Source organism: Oncorhynchus nerka, linkage group LG16, assembly GCF_034236695.1.
Source record: "Oncorhynchus nerka isolate Pitt River linkage group LG16, Oner_Uvic_2.0, whole genome shotgun sequence".
NCBI lineage: Eukaryota > Metazoa > Chordata > Actinopteri > Salmoniformes > Salmonidae > Oncorhynchus > Oncorhynchus nerka.
The window spans coordinates 15838416-15860167 of record NC_088411.1 but is presented as its reverse complement, the minus strand read 5'-3'; the positions used below and the strand labels follow the sequence as shown (position 1 = coordinate 15860167).

General features: G+C 42.1%; 1 protein-coding gene across 3 annotated transcripts in view; it reads right to left on the bottom strand.

The window, feature by feature from the left end:
* The window catches only part of LOC115144102 (carbonic anhydrase-related protein 10), a 323887-nt gene that overhangs the window by 2063 nt on the left and 300072 nt on the right, over window positions 1-21752 (bottom strand). For all 3 annotated transcript variants that reach the window (XM_029684820.2, XM_029684822.2, XM_065002301.1), the window contains 3 exons: window positions 14121-14216; window positions 6608-6680; window positions 4963-5117 (listed from right to left, as the gene is read on the bottom strand). In XM_029684820.2, coding sequence (XP_029540680.1) covers window positions 4963-5117; window positions 6608-6680; window positions 14121-14216 — 324 coding nt within the window. The remainder of the gene's footprint in view (window positions 1-4962; window positions 5118-6607; window positions 6681-14120; window positions 14217-21752) is intronic.

Here is a 21752-nt window from a genome sequence, read left to right as displayed (position 1 = left end):
CTGGAGAGGAGAGAGGAAGAGAGGGAAGGGGGATTCATGAACAAAAAGAGGGGTAAAGATGGAAAGGAAGAGTAAGTAATGGAAGGAACAAGAGGAGAGCAATGCAGAGCAGAGCAGCGCAGAGGAGAAATAAAAAGAAAAGAAGAGAAGAGAGTGGAACAGAAGTTAAGAAAAGGGACATTATTTCAGTATTATTGGGAGAAAAATAAATGTGAAGGAACAGAATTGCTGTCCGACAGTCTTATGTACACTCTTAAAAAAAATGGCTAAGTAGAACCATATAGTGGAACCCTTTTTAGTGCTAGGTAGAACCCTTTGCAGAGGGTTCTCTACCTCACTGTTACTCTACCCACAAGCAAGCATACAAGGCCCTCCCTCGTCCCCCAATTGGAAAATCAGGTCATAACTCCGTACTCCTGCTTTCTGTTTAAAAGCAGTAGCCCAAACAGGAAGAATCTGAGACTCGCTCTGTTGAGAAATGGTCATCAGAATCAGAGATTATGCTACAGGAGAGATTATGCCGTTCATCTGTACAAACAATAGTACGCAAGTATTAACACCATGGGACCATGCTGCCGTCATACCGCTTAGGAAGGAGACGCGTTCTGTCTCCTAGAGATGAACGTACTTCGATGCGAAAAGTGCAAATCAATCCCAGAACAACAGCAATGGACCTTGTGAAGATGCTAGAGGAAACAGGTACAAAGTATTTATATCCACAGTAAAACGAGTCCGATATCGACATAACCTGAAAGGCCGCTCAGCAAGGAAGAAGCCACTGCTCCAAAACCGCCATAAAAAAGCTAGACTACAGTTTGCAACTGCACATGGGGACAAAGATCATTATTTTTGGAGAAATGTTCTCTGGTTTGATGAAACAAAAATAGAACTGTTTGGCCATAATGACCATCGTTATGTTTGGAGAAAAAAGGGGGAGGCTTGCAAGCCGAAGAACACCATCCCAACCGTGAAGCACTGCGGTGGCAGCATCATGTTGTGGGGGTGCTTTGCTGCAGGAGAGATTGGTGCACTTCACAAAATACATGGCATCACGAGGAGGAAAATTATGTGGATATATTGAAGCAACATCTCAAGACATTAGTCAAGAAGTTAAAGCTTGGTCACAAATGGGTCTTCCAAATGGCCAACGACCCCAAGTATACTTCCAAAGTTGTGGCAAACTGGCAAAAGTCATGGTATTGGAGTGGCCATCACAAAGCCCTAACCTCAATCCTATAGAAAAAGCCTGTGCGAGCAAGGAGGCCTACAAATCTGACTCAATTACACCAGCTCTGTCAGGAGGAATGGGCCAAAATTCACCCAATGTACTGTGGGGGAAGCTTGTGGAAGGCTACCCGAAATGTTTGACCCAAGTTAAACAATTTAAAGGCAATGCTACCAAATACTACTTGAGTGTATGTAAACTTCTGACCCACTGGGAATGTGATGAAATAAATAAAAGCTGAAATAAATAATTCTCTCTACTATTATTCTGACATTTCACATTCTTAAAATAAAGTGGTGATCTTAACTGACCTAAGACAGGGAATTTTTACTAGGATTAAATGTCAGAAATGGTGAAAAACTGAGTTTAAATGCATGTGGCTAAGGTGTATGTTAACTTCCAACTTTAACTGTATGTTCCAAGACTCCGCCGTTAACATCGAAAAGCTAACTTAAGTGCAGGGCTACCACACACAGGGCCATCACAGACAACGGCTGAGGACAGGAACAAATACAATAATTCCTGCTACGACCTCTGCAGAGTCATCAAACGAGCAGAAAGACAATATAAGAATAAAGGGGAATCTTATTACGCAGGCTCCGATGCCAGTCGCATGTGACAGGGGCGACAGTCCATTATAGATTACTAAGGAAGACCTAGTCGTGATCTGCCCAACGATGCCTCTCTACCAGACAAATTCAACACATTTAATGCACGTTTCGAGAACACCACCAGCACCATACCATGCGTGAGGGCCCCCACCGAACCAGAGTACTGGGTGATCTCTCTCCCCGAGGCTGATGTGAGTAAGGTCTTTAAATCAAGTCAGCCCTCGCAAGGCGGGACTGGACGGCATTCCCGGGCACGTTCTCAGAGCATGCAGAGATCAGCCTGTCCTTGTCCCAGTCTGTAATCCCCATGATTTAAAATGACTACCATCATTCCTGTTCGCAAGAACTCTAAGGCTTCATGCCACAATGACTACCGCCCTGTAGCACTCATATCTGTAATCAGAATGGTTATGGCAACTCTATCATCCCAGACACCCTAGACCTACTGCAATTTGCATACTGCCCCAACAGATCCATAGATGACGCAATCTTACAGACTGCCCTCACCCACATAGATAATATAAGTGAGAATGCTGTTCATTGACTACGGCTCAGTGTTCAACACATTACATTACATTTAAGTCATTTAGCAGACGCTCTTATCCAGAGCGACTTACAAACACCATTGTCTCCAAGCTTTGGACCCTGTGACTGAACACCTCTCTCTGCAAATGGATCCTGGACTTCCTAACTGGCCGACCCCAGGTAATGAGGTTAGGCAACATCACCTCCGCCACGCTGACCTTCATCACTGGGCCGAGCTCCCTGACATCCAGGACCTCTATATCAGGCGGTGTGAAAGGAAGGCCCGGAAAATCGTTAAAGACTCCAGCCACCCAAGCCATAGACTATTCTCTCTGCTTTCGCATGGCAAGGGGTACCGGTGCAACAAGAATGACACCAACAGGCTGCTGAACAGCTTCTATCCCCAAGCCATAACATTGCTAAATAACAAACAAAATGGCGACACAGACTGAGTTGACCCTTGTATTTACACATTATTCTGCATAGTCTCAATGCACAATCACAGGACTCCACACACTCACACACACTGACACTCCAACACACACATAACATGCACACACATTTATACCGACACAAACTCATATAGAATCTTAATTTACGCTGCTGATACTCTGTTTATCATACATCCTGATGCCTAGTCACCTTACCCCTATACATATCTACCTCTATCACTCCAATATCCCGCCACATTGTAAATATGGTATTGAAACTGACCCTGTATATAACTTTTTACTTTGTTGTGTTCTTCTTATTTGTTATTTTTTATTTCTTGTGTATTTTTGTTCTACCTTATGCTTATTTCTGCATTGGGTTTAGAGCTGGCAAGAAAGGCATTTCACTGTACTTGTTTGTGCATGTGACATTAATTAAAACTTCTCATTTATTTGCAAATTTTTTATGACAATACATTACATATATCATAAGGTCTTTCTTTCTAGGCCTAGTTATACCCTAACACAGTGGTTGGAAACTCCTGGTTTACAGGCCACACCAGGCTTGCAAGTCACATTATGCTGGCTGAAGTCACCTCAGGAGGCTGAATAAATTTGGCTTGGCACCTAAAACTCTCAAAAACTTTTACAGATGTATAATTAAGAGCATCTTGTCAGACTGTATCACCGCCTGGTATGGTAACTGCACCGCCCGCAACCACAGGGCTCTCTGGAGGGTGGTGCAGTCTGCCCAAAGCATCACCTGGGGCAAACTACCTACCCTCCAGGACACCTACAGCACCTGATGTCACAGGAAGGCCAAAAAGATCATCAAGGACAACAACCACCCGAGCCACTGCCTGTTCACCCCGCTGTCATCCAGAAGGCGAGGTCAGTACAGGTGCATCAAAGCTGGGACCGAGAGACTGAAAAACAGCTTCAATCTCAAGGCCATCAGACTGTTAAATAGCCATCATTGGCACATTAGAAGCTGCTGCCTATATACATATACTTGAAATCACTGGTCACTTTAATAAATGGAACACTAGTCACTTTAATAATGTTTACATATCTTGCATTACTCATCTCATATGTATATACTGTATTCTATACTATTCTAATGTATCTCAGTCTATGCTGCTCTGACATTGCTCATCCATATATTTATATATTCTTAATTCCAATCCTTTACTTAGATTTGTGTGTATTGGGTATATGTTGTGGAATTGTTAGATATTACTTGTTAGATATTACTGCACTGTCGGAGCTAGAAACCCAAGCATTTCCCTACACCCGCAATAACATCTGCTAAACACGTGTATGTGACCAATAAATTTTGATTTGAAAGTGTTGTGTAATTCCAATTGGAATCCAACCGAAGTTAGGATATGCGACCATTTAAACTTTTAATTACCCGCAACCTGCATTCAGAATGACTGCTAGGATAGAGAACATTCCTAACAGAGACTACCTAAATCATATAAACTGGAACTACCATCTCAGTAACGGGTGCAATAAGTCCAACTACTAACAGATTGGATTAGTTTATAAAAATGCAAATGTTATTTATCTTTGTGTGGCATTACATTTACATTTAAGTCCTTTAATGCCTGTTGGCATAAGATTAACCAACCAATCAATGTCCATGCAACAATACAGATAATGAAACAACCAATTCTGAAAATGAACCTGCAATAAAGCATACTCGGAACAATGATGGGTGTGGATTTGAGTGTTTTTCTCTAGAAAGAGTAAAAATTACACAATTACACTCATCTCTGGTTATTACACCACATACAGAGTTAGTTCACTCAGACTCCCTGCTATTCTCCTATTCTCTGCTCAATAAAATCACAGAAAACACTTATTTGAAAGACAGAAATGGCAAAGATATCAACTATGTCAGTACTGTATATGTAAAATGGGAATACCTGATTATTGTAGAAATATTCCCATAGGTACAGTTTAAAACATTCTCACATATATCTTTTTAAATTTAGCAGATTACTCAAACTCCTGATGTTAAATTTTAAACACTGAGGTAAACACACTTTATTTAAAAAATGGTTCTTAGGATGAAAACAGTTCTTGGTAGAACCCTCTCCCTCCTCAAAGAACACTTTTTTCTAAGAGTGTATCTAAGCAGTAAGGAGCTACTTTAGAGACGGACCTGCATCCGTGTGATGTACACTGGCTTGTTCATCAGGATCCACGTGGCCGTCTCAAAACACGGCGGGATGGTCATGGACCCATCGTACGTGATGAAACTAGAGGTTTCTGGGTAAATCTCCTCGATGTTCAGGCCCGTCAGTAGATACGCATCATCTGGAGATGGGCAAGATAGACAGGTTAGAATTCAATAAAACATCTTAACATGTCATTATAGCAGATTTTTTCAGTCCTGGGCCTGGAGAGCTACAGGGTAAGAATGCTTGTGTCCTAGCTCAGGTCCAACCCAAGCACTTATTAGTTGAATTCAATGCATTTGTGCTCGGCTGAAACAAAACCCTGCACCTCCTGTGGGTCCCTAGTTGCAGAATTGTAGAACACTGTATTGTAGACTTGTATCAATCACATTTCATGTCCTCTCAAGCTAATTTTGTTTTGAATTTACATTACATATTTGTCTTCCAGTCTCAAAACACATTACATTACATCCACTCTAACCAGTGTGTTTGTCATTTGCATGTACACGTTTTGCAGATTGTTCATTTCACATTGAGCTGGTTTCCCTCCAACTGCTTGACAGGCTGTTGGTATAGCAGACTGCATCACAAACCCCTTTTATGCAAAGTACTTCCCTCGTCAGGAATGTAATTAGAATTACTGCATCTCTCTCTCGCTCTCCCCTTCCTCTCTCTCTCTCTGTCCATCCCTCTCTCCATTATTCTCTCTCTCTTTCCATCTCTGTCACCATCTCTCCCTTGGTCTCTCTATCTCTCCACACTCCGCTAACACACTCTCAATATGTTGTCATCTGTTGTGGTTTCAGTTTATAATAAATGGGAGCCAACTGCACTTTGTTTGTTGTGACGAGGTCACAGTAGCTGCTCCCTCTATGCTAATGTAGACTGGCACTAGGACTTTAGATGCTATTCACATTCATACAGCGTATCTATCTAAACTAGAACAACAAACATCAGCATGCTCACCAGCCCCTACCCTACAGGTAAGATACAGACATCCTGAAAGGTAAAGAAAAACAAAAAAGCCAATCCTTAATCTGTGAACATCAATCATGTTCTATTCCATTACCACCTCACTAAACCTGCTCCTGCAGTCCTGCTACTCCCGCTCCGCTATCACACATCTCTGGTAGCTGTGTCGGCATTAATAATTCCATTCTGATGCTGTGTGTGTGGGTGTGCATGTGTGTGGGTGCGTGGAGAGGGATTTGAAAATTACATGGCCTGGGCAAGCAGAGCTGCAGGCTTAGAGAAGGGTATGCCGGAGGACTCCTGAGGTTGAGGGGGCGGTGTGTACGTATGTATATTTATATATATGTGTGTGTGTGTGCGTGTGCGTGGGTGCGTGTGTGTGTGAGTTTATGACAGCTTCTGAGACCTCCAATCCACTGGAGGTCACTGTGTTTATTCAGTCTCTTCTCAATCACATTGATCCAATTATAGGCCTCTCTTTTCAACCGTTGCCCCAGATGATCTCCGCAGCCATTTCCAATATGGCTATCCAGCAGCCCTGGTTGCCTCTGCCTGGTAGCCTTCTGGAGGAAGGACCTGTCTACTGCAGATTCTGTAGCTACTCTTTGACTTTCCAATGTGTTTTCCGTTATAGTCTACATGTGTAATTCTACTTACTTTTATATGTTATTCTTGTGATGGTGTCCCTGTTCAACATTCGATTCAGGAACGCATTTGAAGTCTCCGCAATCTGGAATACAATAGAAGAGAGTCACTGTTACAGGTTTCGGTTTTTCCATTTATTTTTTAATAAGCACGTACTGTATATCACTTTAGCAGGTTGGGCCCACCGATTGGTGTCACCTTGTTAGTTAGTATGTGTTACACCTGTGCTGGCTTGTCCATCTCGTTAGTCGGAAGGCGTTTCACTTGCGCTTGCCCAGGTGATATTTAAGAGTGGCTAGGCCAGTGCTCAAGTTGTGTTGATAGATGTGGAGGGTCAACACCTTTACTTAGCTTTACTTTTTTAGGGAGTGGATCAGCTTTAATATTGCAAATAAATTGTGGCTTCTATCAATGTAATTGTCTGCATCAGTTCCAATCCCCCATATATACAGAAATCTTTTTGTATCCAAATCCGGCTTTAAACTTCTTCACAACAGTATCTCGGACCTGCCTGGTGTGTTCCTTGTTCTTCATGATGCTCTCTGCGCTTTTAACGGACCTCTGAGACTATCACAGTGCAGGTGCATTTATACGGAGACTTGATTACACACAGGTGGATTTTATTTATCATCATTAGTCATTTAGGTCAACATTGGATCATTCAGAGATCCTCACTGAACTTCTGGAGAGAGTTTGCTGCACTGACAGTAAAGGGGCTGAATAATTTTGCACGCCCAATTTTTCAGTTTTTGATTTGTTAAAAAAGTTTGAAATATCCAATAAATGTCGTTCCACTTCATGATTGTGTCCCACTTGTTGTTGATTCTTCACAAAAAAATACAGTTTTATATCTTTATGTTTGAAGCCTGAAATGTGGCAAAAGGTCGCAAAGTTCAAGGGGGCCGAAAACTTTCGCAAGGCACTGTATATGTGTGTATGTATGTGTGTATATATATATACAATATATATATAATATATAGTACCATTCAAAAGTTTGGACACACCTACTCAATCCAGGGTCTTTGTTTTCTACATTGTAGAATAATAGTGAAGACATCAACACTATGAAAAAACACATATGGAATCATGTAGTAACCAAAAAAGTGTTAAACAAATCCAAATATATTTTATATTTGAGATTCTTCAGAGTAGCCACCCTTTGCCTTGATGACAGCTTTGCACACCCTTGAATGAGTAGGCATGCCCAAACCTTTGACTGGTACTGTATACTGAATATTGTATATATTTTTCCTCTATTTTTCCCTAATCCTAACTCTCCTCCCCTAATTGGAGTAAAGTAATGGGCAACAACACTTAGGCTTCTACTTCCAGCTCATACATACTATATACATTTTATGGACAGTTACAATAGTTATCTTTTGTTTGTTTTTAGTCCCATCCTTCAGCTCCACTCAACCCCTCCCCTCTATCTCAGAACACCAATCCAGTTTTGCTTTCTATTTTCAACTGTGCTGTTTCACAAAAGCTTTGAAACTTTCTATTCTCATAATTTCTACAGATTGTAATTTAAAGAAGCATTTTTGCTAAGAGTAATATTATATTATTGATCGATTGACTATGACTTTTCAGACTATGCCCAGTAGTGCTATTTGCAGAGTTAACTCCAGGTAAATGTTGCAATTCCTGAACATTGTTGCAATTCCAGCCATTCCTGAACCTGAGACCAAATACAAGATACATATGGACAGTACCAAAAACAAATCATCTACTGATTCTGTCTCTTCGCAGCACAATGTGTAGAGCTGGGATGGTTGTACTTCCCATATACAGTGGGGAGAACAAGTATTTGATACACTGCTGATTTTGCAGTTTTTCCTACTTACAAAGAATGTAGAGGTCTGTAATTTGTTTATCATAGGTACACTTCAACTGTGAAAGACGGAACATAAAACAAAAATCCAGAAAATCACATTGTATGATTTTTAACTAATTCATTTGCATTATATTGCATTACATAAGTATTTGATCACCTATCAACCAGTAAGAATTCCAGCTCTCACAGACCTGTTAGTTTTTCTTTAAGAAGCCCTCCTGTTCTCCACTCATTACCTGTATTAACTGCACCTGTTTGAACTCGTTACCTGTATAAAAGACACCTGTCCACACACTCAATCAAACAGACTCCAACCTCTCCACAATGGCCAAGACCAGAAAGCTGTGTAAGGACATCAGGGTTAAAATTTTAGACCTGCACAAGGCTGGGATGGGCTACAGGATAATAGGCAAGCAGCTTGGTGAGAAGGCAACAACTGTTGGCGCAATGGAAGAAAATGGAAGAAGTTCAAGATGACGGTCAATCACCCTCGGTCTGGGGCTCCATGCAAGATCTCACCTCGTGGGGCATCAATGATCATGAGGAAGGTGAGGGATCAGCCCAGAACTACACGGCAGGACCTGGTCAATGACCTGAAGAGAGCGGGGACCACAGTCTCAAAGAAAACCATTAGTAACACACTACACCGCCATGGATTAAAATCCTGCAGCTCACGCAAGGTCCCCCTGCTCAAGCCAGCGCATGTCCAGGCCCATCTGAAGTTTGCCAATGACCATCTGGATGATCCAGAGGAGGAATGGGAGAAGGTCATGTGGTCTGATGAGACAAAAATATAGCTTTTTTCTAAACTCCACTCGCTGTGTTTGGAGGAAGAAGAAGGATGAGTACAACCCCAAGAACACCATCCCAACTGTGAAGCATGGAGGTGGAAACATCATTCTTTGGGGATGCTTTTCTGCAAAGGGGACAGAACGACTGCACCGTATTGAGGGGAGGATGGATGGGGCCATGTATTGCGAGATCTTGGCCAACAACCTCCTTCCCTCAGTAAGAGCATTGAAGATGGGTCATGGCTGGGTCTTCCAGCATGACAACGACCCGAAACACACAGCCAGGGCAACTAAGGAGTGGCTCCGTAAGAAGCATCTCAAGGTCCAGGAGTGGTCTAGCCAGTCTCCAGACCTGAACCCAATAGAAAATCTTTGGAGGGAGCTGAAAGTCCGTATTGCCCACCGACAGCCCCGAAACCTGAAGGATCTGGAGAAGGTCTGTATGGAGGAGTGGGCCAAAATCCCTGCTGCAGTGTGTGCAAACCTGGTCAAGAACTACAGGAAACGTATCATCTCTGTAATTGCAAACAAAGGTTTCTGTACCAAATATTAAGTTCTGCTTTTCTGATGTATCAAATACTTAAGTCATGCAATAAAATGCAAATTAATTACTTAAAAATCATACAATGTGATTTTCTGGATTTTTGTTTTAGATTCCGTCTCTCACAGTTGAAGTGTACCTATGATAAAAATTACAGACCTCTACATGCTTTGTAAGTCGGAAAAACTGCAAAATCAGCAGTGTATCAAATACTTGTTCTCCCCACTGTATATAACATTATATTGGTTGCAAGAATATTGTATAATAGTTTAAATTTAAAAAACTCAATGTTTTGAATCCGGCGTGTTTTTTTTGTATCAGTAAACCATGGCACATAAACATGTGCCATGGATCTGGAACATTGATAATCTCTTCTCAACTATTTTGCAATCTGTATGGCACAGCTGTCAATTTTTTGGTCCTTAAATGAAACGGGTATACTTGATTCTTTTCACAATTTTCTTCAACCAATTTTGGTCTTTAATGCAGAGCTGACAGAGAAATTCCTTACTTTTCCCCCCTTCCACTTGCCTCTTCCATTTTTGCGCTAATGATGCAATTAGTTGGTTGTAATTTTGGATGGTGCAAACATTTCTATTTATTTTTGTTAGCCTCATTGTGACACAACTCCACTAGTCCTTTTTATCATATAATTTACAAAGATTACAAAAATAACTATATTTTAATATTTGTTGTAATATTTGTTCTGTCTTTTCTGGTGGATTAAACTGCAATTGCAACTAAATTTCTATGGCTTGTTTTAAAAAAAGCACTATTTTGGAAATCATTACACTTTCAAATAACCGAAAGTGAGAGGTTGTAATCTGGATAAAGGGAAAAGGGCCATTCTTGAACACAGGTAAGCCATTCTTACTATTCTGCTAGAGAACCAGTTCAGATTTAAGTATAGCTTTGAAAGACTGAAGCCTTTAGTGAGTCGATTGATTTAATATCTTATCAGTTCTGCCTTCCGAATTCTTATTTATTATATAAATAGGCCCGTTTAATTTTGTCTGACTTGGCGTTCAAAATAAAATGGAATAATTTTTGCTCTTTTAATTTAAAAATCAAATCGTTAGGTGTAGGAAGGGCCATAAGCAAAGCGGTAAACTGGGATACGACTAAAGAGTTAATCAGGGTGATTTTTCCACAAATAGACAGGTATTATCCTTTCCATGATAGCAAGATGTTACCTATACTGAACAAAAATATGAATGCAACAAGTTGAAAGATTTTATTGATTTACAGTTCATATAAGGAAATCAGTAAATTTAAATAAATTCATTAGGCCCTAATCTATGGCTTTCACGACTGGGCAGGGGTGCAGCCATGGGTGGGCCTGGGAGGGCATAGGCCCACCCACTTGGCAGCCAGGCCCAGCCAATCAGAATTATTTTATTTTATTTTTTATTACAGACAGAAATACTCCTCAGCACCCCTCCACCCCATCTCAGACGATCCTGCAGGTGAAGAAGCAGGATGTAGAGGTCCTGGGCGGGCGTGGTTACATCCATCTTCCATTGATGAGATAATCTCCTAACTTGCTTTGCCACACACAGAGGCTTTATAACTGTAGTGGTGCTTTGATGACTTGTGATTGGCCGACATCAACAACAAGCTACGTGGGCCACTCAGCATATGCTATTTTCACTGAGCAGTGGAGAACATAATATAAACTTTTTATCCACAAGTCTCTGTCCATCGTCGTTGTAATCGACTGTGAATCCAAAATGTTCCCAAACGAGATTTAAACGATAATGGAGGATTCTCCAAATCTGGTTTATCGATCCCACCCCTTGCCATCTACTGTTCCCTGCTGATCCTCACAAAAGGGTCAAAAGGGGCATTTAAGATTCAAATGTTGATTGCAACATGTGCATAGGCTGTAGTAGTTTTAATGGAATAGCCCAGTGTTTTTTCAGCTCAGATCTACTCATAAGGCAATGGCATACAATGCAGCGTAGGCTGCTTAGTGTTTATTTTTTTATGATGTATTCATTCTGGTTCACAGTTCGAACCGAAGTCCCCGTACCGAACGGTTTGGTATGATGACGTGTACGGTTACAGCCCTAGTTACTTATGTCTTCTTGTGTTTGCTTAATGTTCTGAGAACATGACTTTACATAGAACCATGAAGAAACCTGCATAAAACGTTATGCTGAAGTACTGAAATTCCAACAAATGAACACTGTTTCTTAATGTTCTCTGAACACATGTTCTCTCTCTCACCAGGCTCTAGGTAAAATATAGTTCTCAGAACTTTATGTGCTAACTGGGCCTGCGCTGCTTTTAGCTGTCCTGTAGGGCCCCAACTGCAGTCTAAACACTCAGGTGTCCACAGTCAGCTTGGAACACACTTCTCAGTTAAAGATGAGCCCTCTTCGTCCCCAGCCCCAGCATCCTAGCCCGTCCTCCATATGCACTCCTCCTCACAATTCCAATTGTCAAGATGTCTTGGTGGCAAAGTGATGAAAAATAAATGAATGTCCCTCGTCGCAACATTGCAAATTACTTCCTTTTTTTGACCTACTCTGGAGGCATGCAGCCTCTCTCTCTCTCTCTCTCTCTCTCGGAACATATTTGCATGGAGTCTTTCTTTCTCTCCGAACGTATTTTTTGGAGAAAGCACCTATGGGGTATTCTGCAGGATTTAACTAGAGAGTACTTTCTAATGTGTGAAGTAAAAGTAAAACAATATGGCTTTACGTCAATTCAACACCGTCACAACCTAGATAGTCAATTACAGTTGACAAAACTTTGCCAGGTAGATATGGCCCATGCTGAAGGTGACTCAAACTCCATTTAGTGTCTATCTCCACAGCTTCACTATGTCCTCCTCCATTGGGAGTCTGTTTCCACAGGTGATCCCACACAATTACAGTCCCCAATTGTCATTTCTAATGGCGGCTCAGGACACTGACGACCGAAGGAAACCCTTACTGGCAGTCTGAGTCCCTGAAAGGGTAACACGGTGTGTGCACAGGTGTGAATGGTCCCCTGGAAACCAGCAATTGGTTCCTTGCGATACTGAAGGACACCCTCACTTCCCATCTCTTCAGCGGCTATAACAATGAGACAGGACTCGTCCGAGAGCCTTAGTTAGACAAGCTACTTCAATATGACTGGAGTTTGGCGTCATCACCAGGGAGGGCCAGACTGAGAAGAACTGGAGTGGATGAGAGGGTGAAGTGTTGATTGATTTCCGGATTACGTACCTCTCTGTCTGTTATAGTGGTGGGAGTGTGTGTGGGTGTGTACATGAAAAATGTAATTACATTTGGTGACTGCTCAAATCATAACTTCTACCACTACACATATGGCTCACTCAAATATTTTGGCACGTGGTTTGGTCACAGATCTTTTTGTGCAACTGTGAGTGAGATTGCCATTCCAGTTGATCTAATCTGTTGTGTTATGCATGATGTATATCTCTGTGGCCAGTGACTGTGTTTTGTGAAAAAATCACGTTAACTGAGAACGGTTGATTAAGTTAGTAGTTCTCAATTCGCTCCTCGCGGACCTCCAGCCGTTCCAGAGCTAGGACAACTGGTTCAACTTAACTAATAAACACTAGTGTTGGGAAACTGACGCTTTCACCAAATAGTGCAGAAAACGGTTCATTATTCAAAGCTTCATTGTCGGTTCACAATGCACATCATTCTTCCCTTTTTTGCTTTCAAGTTAAAACTATTCTTCAAAAATGCAATCTATTACATTATTTAGGATGCTTAAGACAGAAACGTATACTATACTAAATAAAACACATTGTTTGAACAACAGTGCTGCAGAAAGTGTGGTTTCACATAAAACAATTGTCAAAATAGTGTGCTTTCAACAGGATTGGACCTCATTCCCTCACGACCCAGAATGTTCTATAGTTCCCTACTCTAAGCTACCAGTCATAGCAAGTCATAGCAACACATTTTTTTGTTACAGTCTGCTTGCAAATGTATACCTAAAATAGCTGCATTTATCTAGATACAATACTTTGCAAAAGGATCTTGTATTTGATTTTGATACATTGGTCTATGTTTGGTATTTTGTATTTGTAACAAGATCTATCTTTTGCCGATAACTGAGGGATAATTACACTGTGAATCTGGAACTGATGCAACGTGTCACTCTGCCAAGTTAATTAGCCCGCAGGTAAATCCACAGGAGCCTATTCACAACTCGAATGGATGTCCTCGGTTAAATCACACTGTAGTTTCTTTGAAAAATAATTATCTTTGCTGCATGATAGTCTCTATTTGTCTTTTCACACGTTCATATGAAGAAGACTTTACATACAAATTCAAGATTCTCACAATTGATACATTGAGGCCCATCGTGAGGTCAAAGTTGTGATGTCATACTCACCTTCATAAATATAGACACTATGACCAGTCCGTTGGGGCTCTTGGCTGCCTCTGTGTAGTTTGTATACAGCTCGTGGTTGTAGTGTATAAGTTGAACCTGGAGATGAAAAAAACAAGTCAGGATGTCAAGAAAATGTCAGGAAAACATCTCTCTCAAGTGGCCTCACACATATAGACTGTATTAATGGTCATCAGGTCTGGTCTTGAGGCGCTCCAGTGTAGAGGCTTCTGTTCAAGCCCAGCACTAACGTAGCTTTTTCCACACAATAAAGTTGTGCTGAGCAAAGACGAATGAGTTATGTCTTAAACAAAACGCACTTCACACCTACAAACTCTTCAGAGACCAGGGTTGGTTGGCTTCCACTGTTCGTATCTTCTGCTTTTGTCAGCCTCTTGAAGTCGTGTCGAGGAGGGTATCAGTAAAGTTCTACCCACACCTTTATGGTTCTGCAGGTTCTTAATGATGTGTTTATGTGGGCTGTGTCTATGCACAGCTAGCTCGACTTGTGACCTATACAATAACAACTATTCAAAGAGAAGCCCACACTGTCTTTCACCAAATGTCTCTGACACCCAAAGGAACTGCTGAGAAAGTTCTCACTCAATACTTGTTATTTCACATATTTTCTACATATTTTCTACTTCTCTTGAATCTCGCACTAAGTGTGAAAAATGCCGTGTGCTTGCGGATAAACAAAGTGTATTCGAAGTTGATTCTACACCATACATTCTCCCTGACCTCTCCTCAGTCTTTCTTGAGTTAGAGGTATTGTTGCTGGACCTTGAGTCCGTGTTTGGTTGTTGTCTGAGTCTCCAGTCGTGTGGCATTTATAGCCTATAAAAAAGTTTAGTGGTTGTTTCTTTCATCACATATATGTCTATGACTCAAGAAGAATTCAGTTTGAATGATAAGCTAAACAATAATGACAACAATACCCTTTTCTAATATAATAATTTCTCATATGTTTCAGCCCCCTTCCATCTTACAGTACTTCCATAAAGAGTAGGCTACTTATGGGGTAGTCCGATAAATGTTTGAATACAGCATGGGATATGAGGACATCATATTATCTTTATTTTACTACAAATTAATCAAGCCTGGTCTGATTACAAATAACTAAGAAGTTGACATTTTTCCAGATCTTTCCCCCTCTCCCTCTCCCTCCCCTTTCCCCCTTCCCTGGCATGGTGGCAGGCAGCAATATACATAAACAAATTGTCGGAGGATAGTAATTAAGCAGAACTCTAACGGGGAGCAGCAGAGCGACAGTTCAACTATAAAAATAATCAAGGTGATGGGAAGTGATTAGGAGCCATGCTGATTTGATGAGAGAGAGAGAGAGAGAGAGAGAGAGAGAGAGAGAGAGAGAGAGAGAGAGAGAAGGCAGGCAGCCAGGCTCCCCAACTCCCCCAGCAGGAGATTGGTAGAAAGTTTAGTTTGTGAGAGGTGAAGGCCTGGGTGAGCTGTAGAGGAGTTACATCACAGACACTGCCAAGAGCAACACACAGACAGACTGAAGGGCTGGGAAAGTAGTAATGACAAAAGAGTGAAAGGGGAGAGAAACAGACAAAGGACGGGGTAAAAGAGTAAAATAATAACCATGACCTTACACACACAAACAGGCATGCATGACCACAAAGAAATAGCAAATGGTGAAGTTCCTGCCATCAGCCATTAGTTTCCCACTCTAACCCCAGGTGTTCTGCCTGTTATCATGAGAGCCAGAGAGACTCTCTCAGGGCCGAGAGGAGAGAGAAAGAGAGAGTGGATGGAGAGAAAGAAAGAGAACAAGAGATAGAGACCAAGAGAGAGAGAGAGAGAAAGAAAGAAGAGTGTATGTATGTGAAAGAGTGACAAGAGAAAACGATGGAGAAAGAGATGTCAGGGTTGCGTGCCCAGACAGTGTTGCTCTGGATTGGGGCTCTGGAAGGCTCTTTATGGCGTGATGGCTGGACTAGGCCTGGGTTTGGGGAAATATGAAGACAGCAAGTCGATAGCGGAAGAGAGGTGGACAGTGCTAACAGAGAGAGTGAAAGGCGCTGGGATGGAACTGATTCTCCTCCCTCGTTGTAGTCTCATAAAGCTAACACACAGACAAGCTCAGTGTGGCACAGCACAGTACAGGGCAATCAGCCCCTGATCACTACCACAGAGCCGGTGAGGGCAGCTCTCTCTCTCTCTCTCTCTCTCTCTCTCTCTCTCTCTCTCTCTCTCTCTCTCTCTCTCTCTCTCTCTCTCTCTCTCTCTCTCTCTCTCTCTCTCTCTCTCTCTCTCTCTCTCTCTCTCGCTCGCTCTCCAGAGGTGTTTGAAAATAAACCAATAAACATTCTCCAGTTGAGAAGTAACTCTGAGATTCAAATGGAGGAAAAAGGAAAGTGACCATTCTCAACCTCTGGAACAGTTAGAATGCACATGACGGAAAGGAGTGCGCTCGGTCTTTCATTTAAAAACATTTTTAAATCACATTTTCCAGATTTAGTTTTTATCCACGTATACAAGTTTTGCTTTCTGTGTTGCTCAAAATACTTAATGTGGTTTTAATGAGGAAATGTACTTGAGTTCTAGACCAGTGAGCTGCACTGCAGAAGCAAATGTGTTATTCTGTGATCAACGATAATTAGCAAAAGAAGAAAAAGTATTTAAAGAACAGCACTCAAATCAACACCAAAACTGGATTTTTTTTCCTAAACGTTCTCATTATGTCCCCTAAATTGCGATCAAAATTGACTCAAAATTGAGTTTTGAGTGTTAATTAAGAATGCTCAAAATTTAGCTTGCTCATTTTCCTAAAAATGTATACTTTTTCACTCAGATTACATGAAAATTGATCCACCCACATACAGCTTTAGCCTATCCGCTAGTTTTACACTGTCCATACTTAGTGTCAGGCTGATTCACATCACCTTACAGATTATAGGTCTCCAAACCAACACCTTGCATGTGAGGTGGAAACCAAAGGGTGAGAGCTTACAGAGAAACGCAATAAATCAGATTTGTCTAAGAATAATATATGGAATATCTTAGCACGTATTAAGTCCAAGGTGTTTAATTTTCAGATTGACTGTGAAGGCGCTCTAGGTAGGGGAACTAAGCAGACCAGCACAGCACATTAGTGATGGGGGAACATTTGTATAAAATACAATAAAATAGAATAAAATTGTATTTCTCACATGCGCCGAATACAACATGTGTAGACCTTACTGTGAAATGCTTACTTACAAGTCCTTAACCAACAATGCAGCTCAAGAAATAGAGTTTAGAAAATATTTACTTAATAAACTAAAGTAAAACATTTAATAAAATCACAAGATATTTACTTAACAATAACAAGGCTATATACATATTGACTCGTACAGGTTAGTCGAGGTCATTTGTTAAAGTGACTATGCATAGATAATAAACAGCGAGTAGCAGCAGTGTAAAAACTAAGGGGGGACAGGGTCAATGTAAATAGTCCGGGTAGCCATTTGATGAATTGTTCAGCAGTCTTATGGCTTGGGGATAGAAGCTGTTGAGGAGCCTTTTGGACCTAGACTTGGCACTCTGGTATCAGTTGCCGTGTGGTCCCAGAGAGAACCGTCTGTGACTTTTTTGGGCCTTCCTTTGACACCGCCTAGTATTTAGGTCCGGGATGGCAGGAAGCTTGGCCCCAGTGATGTACTAGGACTAGCACCTTACGGTCAGATGTCGAGCAGTTGCCATACCAGGCGGTGATGCAACCGGTCAGGATACTCTCGATGGTGCAGCTGTAGACCTTTTGAGGATCTGGGGACCCATGCCAAATCTTTTCATTCTCCTGAGGGGGAAAAGGTGTCATGCCCTCTTCACGACTGTCTTGGTGTGTTTGGACCATGATAGTTTATTGGTGATGTGGACACTCTCGACCAACTCCACTACAGCCCCGTCAATGTGAATGGGGCCATGTTCGGCCCTCCTTTTCCCGTAGTCCATGATCAGCTCTTTTGTCTTGCTCACGTTGAGGGAGAGGTTGTTGTCCCTGAGACCACACTGCCAGGTCTCTGACCACCTCCCTATAGGCTGTCTCATCGTTGTCGGTGATCAGGCCTACCACCGTTGTGTCGGCAAACTTAATGATGGTGTTAGAGTCATGCTTGGCCACACAGTCATGGGTGAACAGGGAGTTTCTTCCAACCCTTACCTCCTGGGAGCGGCCCGTCAGGAAGTCCAGTATCCAGTTTCAGAGGGAGGTGTTTAGTACCAGGGTATTCAGCTGAGCTGTAGTTAATGAACAGCATTCTCGCATAGGTGTTCCTTTTGTCCAGGTGGGAAAGGGCAGTGTGGAGTGAGATTGCGTCATCTGTGGATCTGTTGGGGCGGTATGCGAATTGGAGTGGGTCTAGGGTTTCCGGGATGATGATGATGATGTGAGCCATGACCAGCCTTTCAAAGCACTCCACGCTACCGACGTGAGTGCTACGGGGTGGTAGTCATTTAGGCAGGTTACCTTCACTATCTTGGGCACAGGGACTATGGTGGTCTGTTTGAAACATGTGGGTAATACAGATTCAGGGAGAGGTTGAAAATGGGTTCGGGAGAGGTTGAAAATGTCAGTGAAGACACTTGCCAGTTGGTCCGCGCATGCTCTGAGTACACGTCCTGGTAATACGCCTAGCCCCGTGGCCTTGAATGTGAATGTTGACCTGTTTAAAAGTTTTGCTCACATCGGCAATGGAGAACGTGATCACACAGTTGTCCTGAACAGCTGGTGCTATCATGCATGCTTCAGTGTTGCGTAAAAGGCATTTCGTCTGATAGGCTCGCGTCACAGGGAAGCTCGCGGCTGGGTTTCCCTTTGTAGTCCTGCCACATCTGACGAGCGTCAGAGCCGGTGTTGTAGGATTCAATCTTAGTTCTATATTGACGCTTTGCCTGTTTGATGGTTTGTCTGAGGGCATTTCGGGATTTCTTAGAAGCGTCCGCTTTCAAGGAGTGTCCCGCTCCTTGAAAAGCTCTAGCCTTTAGCTTGTGGCAGATGTTGCTGGTAATCCATGGATTCTGGTTGGGATATGTACATACGGTCACCGTGGGGACGACGTTGTCGATGCACTTATTGATGAAGCCGGTGACTGAGGTGGTATACTCCTCAATGCCATTGGATGAATCCCGGAATATTTTCCAGTCTGTGCTATAAAAACAGTCCTGTAGCGTAGCATCTGCATCATCTGACCATTTCCGTATTGAGCAAGTCACTGGTACTGCCTGTTTTAGTTTTTGCTTGTAAGCCGGAATCAAGAGGATAGAAATATGTCAAATGGAGGGTGAGGGAGAGCTTTGTATGCGTCTCTGTGCGTGGAGTAAAGGTGATCTAGAGTATTTTCTCTCTGGTTGCACATGCTGGTAGAAATGAGGTAAAACGGATTTAAATTTGCCTGCATTAAAGTCCTCGGCAACTAGGGGCACCGCTTCTGGATGAGCATTTTCTTGTTTGCTTATGGCCTTATACAGCTCTTTGAGTGCGGTCTTAGTGCCAGCATCGGGTTTTGGTGGTAAATAGACGGTTATGAAAAATATAGATGAAAACGCTCTTGGTAGATAGTGAGGTCTACAGTTTATCAGGAGGTACTCTACCTCAGGCGAGCAATACCTTGAGACTTCCTTCATATTAGACATTGTGCAGCTGCTGTTATTGACAAATAGACACACACTCCATCCACTCATCCTACCAGACGTAGCTGTTCTGTCCTGTCGATGCACGGAAAACCCAGCCAAATGTACAGTGCCTTGCGAAAGTATTCGGCCCCCTTGAACTTTGCGACCTTTTGCCACATTTCAGGCTTCAAACATAAAGATATAAAACTGTATTTTTTTGTGAAGAATCAACAACAAGTGGGACACAATCATGAAGTGGAACGACATTTATTGGTTATTTCAAACTTTTTTAACAAATGAAAAACAGAAAAATTGGGCGTGCAAAATTATTCAGCCCCCTTAAGTTAATACTTTGTAGCGCCACCTTTTGCTGCGATTACAGCTGTAAGTCGCTTGGGGTATGTCTCTATCAGTTTTGCACATCGAGAGACTGACATTTTTTCCCATTCCTCCTTGCAAAACAGCTCGAGCTCAGTGAGGTTGGATGGAGAGCATTTGTGAACAGCAGTTTTCAGTTCTTTCCACAGATTCTCGATTGGACTCAGGTCTGGACTTTGACTTGGCCATTCTAACACCTGGATATGTTTATTTTTGAACCATTCCATTGTAGATTTTGCTTTATGTTTTGGATCATTGTCTTGTTGGAAGACAAATCTCCGTCCCAGTCTCAGGTCTTTTGCAGACTCCATCAGGTTTTCTTCCAGAATGGTCCTGTATTTGGCTCCATCCATCTTCCCATCAATTTTAACCATCTTCCCTGTCCCTGCTGAAGAAAAGCAGGCCCAAACCATGATGCTGCCACCACCATTTTTGACAGTGGGGATGGTGTGTTCAGGGTGATGAGCTGTGTTGCTTTTACGCCAAACATAACGTTTTGCATTGTTGCCAAAAAGTTCAATTTTGGTTTCATCTGACCAGAGCACCTTCTTCCACATGTTTGGTGTGTCTCCCAGGTGGCTTGTGGCAAACTTTAAACAACACTTTTTATGGATATCTTTAAGAAATGGCTTTCTTCTTGCCACTCTTCCATAAAGGCCAGATTTGTGCAATATACGACTGATTGTTGTCCTATGGACAGAGTCTCCCACCTCAGCTGTAGATCTCTGCAGTTCATCCAGAGTGATCATGGGCCTCTTGGCTGCATCTCTGATCAGTCTTCTCCTTGTATGAGCTGAAAGTTTAGAGGGACGGCCAGGTCTTGGTAGATTTTAGTGGTCTGATACTCCTTCCATTTCAATATTATCGCTTGCACAGTGCTCCTTGGGATGTTTAAAGCTTGGGAAATCTTTTTGTATCCAAATCCACCTTTAAACTTCTTCACAACAGTATCTCGGACCTGCGTGGTGTGTTCCTTGTTCTTCATGATGCTCTCTGCGCTTTTAACGGACCTCTGAGACTATCACAGTGCAGGTGCATTTATACGGAGACTTGATTACACACAGGTGGATTGTATTTATCATCATTAGTCATTTAGGTCAACATTGGATCATTCAGAGATCCTCACTGAACTTCTGGAGAGAGTTTGCTGCACTGAAAGTAAAGGGGCTGAATAATTTTGCATGCCCAATTTTTCAGTTTTTGATTTGTTAAGAAAGTTTGAAATATCCAATAAATGTCGTTCCACTTCATGATTGTGTCCCACTTGTTGTTGATTCTTCACAAAAAAATACAGTTTTATATCTTTATGTTTGAAGCCTGAAATGTGGCAAAAGGTCGCAAAGTTCAAGGGGGCCGAATACTTTCGCAAGGCACTGTATATTATCCGTGTCGTCATTCAGCCACGACTCGGTAAAAAATAAGATATTACATACTTTAATGTCCCGTTGGTAGGATAGTCTCATACAGAGATCATCCAGTTTATTCTCCAGTGATTGCACATTGGCCAATACATATCATATTGGCACCTAAGTATTGTGATAATATCGTATTGTGAGGTCCCTTGCAATTCCCAGCCCTACAGCATATACTGTGCATAATATTAGCCTAGCCCAGAGCTGAGTAGCTGAGAATGATAGACCCATA